The sequence below is a fragment of the Aedes albopictus genome, chromosome 2, assembly GCF_035046485.1.
Source record: "Aedes albopictus strain Foshan chromosome 2, AalbF5, whole genome shotgun sequence".
Taxonomy (NCBI): domain Eukaryota; kingdom Metazoa; phylum Arthropoda; class Insecta; order Diptera; family Culicidae; genus Aedes; species Aedes albopictus.
Window position 1 is genome coordinate 184,202,338 of NC_085137.1, and position 2,706 is coordinate 184,205,043.

General features: G+C 39.5%; 1 protein-coding gene across 1 annotated transcript; it reads left to right on the forward strand.

The window, feature by feature from the left end:
• The first annotated feature begins 337 nt into the window (after nt 1-337).
• Nucleotides 338-1,692, forward strand: LOC115258746 (zinc carboxypeptidase A 1-like). The gene has a single exon (XM_029859111.2). It carries the CDS (start codon nt 353-355, stop codon nt 1,634-1,636), a length of 1,284 nt encoding a protein of 427 aa, XP_029714971.1. The 5' UTR covers nt 338-352; the 3' UTR covers nt 1,637-1,692.
• The last annotated feature ends 1,014 nt before the right edge of the window (nt 1,693-2,706 follow it).

Below are 2,706 nucleotides of genomic sequence, written 5' to 3' on the forward strand. Positions count from 1 at the left end.
TAGTAGGCACGGTAACTATAAAATAAATTCAAGGCAAGCATACTAAGTATCAAACCTGGATTGAGACTACATGTTCTCTCAATGTTAATAGCTAATGCAAATGTAAAAGACGATGTCAGACGCAGCGTGGAATATTTTGAAACAATACGATTAATAAATCCAACTGTATGGATAATTTCAACAACAGGCTTCCAATTTGAAGTACCCAACGGAGTTAAACCTGGGTATGAGCTTCAGTGAAGTAATATACTGATAAGACTATAATTTCCACTTAACGATGTACTCAACGTGAACTATAAATGGCATACGTTTGCAATTGTTCAGGTTAGTTTGTACTCGGATAGGCGTAAAAATGGGTCTTTCGGCGGCAGGAAGCGTCGTAGCGATTTGCCTGTGTTTCGGAGTGACATATGGAAGTGAAGTTGCTCGTTATGATAACTACAGGGTTTACGAAGTCATTCCAACATCCAACAGTCAGTTGAAGTTGCTGAACGATCTGAAACAATCAAGTGATAGTTTGATTTTCTTGGAAAGTGGTACCAATGTCGGAGCCAAGTTCAACATCGTTGTGGCACCCCACAAGTTAGCTGACTTCACGGAAGCACTCCACAATGAAGGTATCCGCGCTAGATTGCTGGAAACGAATATGCAAAAGTCAATTGACGAAGAAAAACAACAAATGGTGTCTAAACGTGCAAGAGGTGCTTTCGATTTCAACAACTATTATGAGTTGGAGGATATCCATGCCTGGTTAGACAAACTGGCAAACCAATATGATCAAGTGGAACTCCTTGAGGGTGGATATTCTTACGAGAACCGATCAATTAAGGGTGTGAAAGTGTCTTACAAATCAGGAAATCCTGGCGTGTTCATAGAAGGAGGTATTCATGCTCGTGAATGGATCTCTCCGGCAACTGTAGCTTACATTCTCAACGAATTACTCACAAGTACCGATCCTAAAGTGCGAAACATCGCAGAAAACTTCGACTGGTATATGTTCCCTAGTGTTAATCCAGATGGATACGTCTACACTCATAAGAAGGATCGACTCTGGAGAAAAACCCGCACACCCTACTCTGGAGGATGCTTTGGAGCTGACCCGAATCGTAACTGGGACTTCCATTGGGCGGAGCAAGGAACTAGCAGTAGATGCCAGTCCGAAACTTATGGTGGTCCGTACGCTTTTTCGGAAGTTGAAACGAAAACCTTGTCCGAGTTCGTCGCCTCACTCAAAGGCAAAATCCAAGCGTACATCTCGTTCCATTCATACTCCCAGCTACTTCTGTTCCCATACGGACACACCCATGAGCACACTCCAAATCACAACGACCTGGACGAGATCGCAAAGGCAACGGTGACATCCTTAGCGAAACGATACGGTACCAAGTACAAGTACGGAAACATCTACGATGCCATCTACCCGGCCAGTGGTGCCAGTGTCGATTGGGCCTACGGAACGTTAGATGTGAAAATCGCCTACACCTACGAACTGCGACCTGGTTCGGGCTCATGGAACGGATTTGTGCTACCACCTAAGCAGATTGTCCCGACTGGAGAGGAGACTCTTGACTCGCTGGTGACGTTGCTGGAGGAATCGCAGAAAAGGGGTTATTATGAGAACTGCAAAGATTGTTGACGCGAACTGATAGTGATGTGATATGAATGAATAAATAAAGAGCTACTTGAGTGATAGGCAATCGTTAATATTCATTTGTTTGGGTTCAATTAGCGATGTGAAGTGCTTTGTCGTTTTGATGACGTTCGTACTTATAGATATAAATGTATGGGATTCAACATGCAGTTTAAAAGGTTTCAACCTTCTATTGGATATTGAGATTTAAGCTTCTGTAAACCATTAACCTAAACATTTGTATGGGAAAAATCCGTGTAACTGGTATTAAATCTATAGTATAACAACCCTATCGAGACTAACCAACACAATTAAGCTGTTGTTCTGCATTAGTTTTACACATTTTTTTTTTCAACTGACATTTGTTCAGAAGATTTTAAAGAGATTCCATTAATAAAGCTTTCAGCGATACCTTCGGAAACTATTTCAGAGTTTTTCAGAAAATGTTTCACAAAATCTTTTAAAAATTTTAACTGGGCTTTGAAAATTCTATTAAGGATTTCACCAGAAACTTCCATAGCAACTTTCTCCAGAAATGCCACAAGAGATTCTTCTAAAAGTTTCACAAAGAGTTGTGTAAAATCCTTCTGAGATTAACCTTATTTTTTGGGCCTTTCCTAGATTTGTTTTCCGAAAAATCCTTCGGAAATTCTTTCGAGCATTCTCTCCAACGTTCTTCTAAGGATTAAATCCAAAACTTTCTCCAAGGTTTACATTATAAATTTCTCCAGAGATTTTTTAATCAGAATTTCTATCAGAAAATCTTCCTGTGATTTCTTTAGAAATTCCTCCAGGGACGACTCTTAAAAAAATGTGAGATCCATTCGCGATTTTTTTTGCAGGGATTCCTACAAAAACTTCCTTCACATTTTTTTCGAGAGATTCTTTCAGAAAATCTCCCATGGATTTTATTATAAAGCCTAATAATTTCTTCAGAAATATCTTCAGATTTTCCTCCAGAGATTTCTTTACAAATTTCTCCAAGGATTACTTTGAAAAAAAAAACATTTTTTTCGATAACTCGTTCAAGGACCCTTGCTGAATCCATCCTTGGATTCATTTAAAAATCTTTCGAG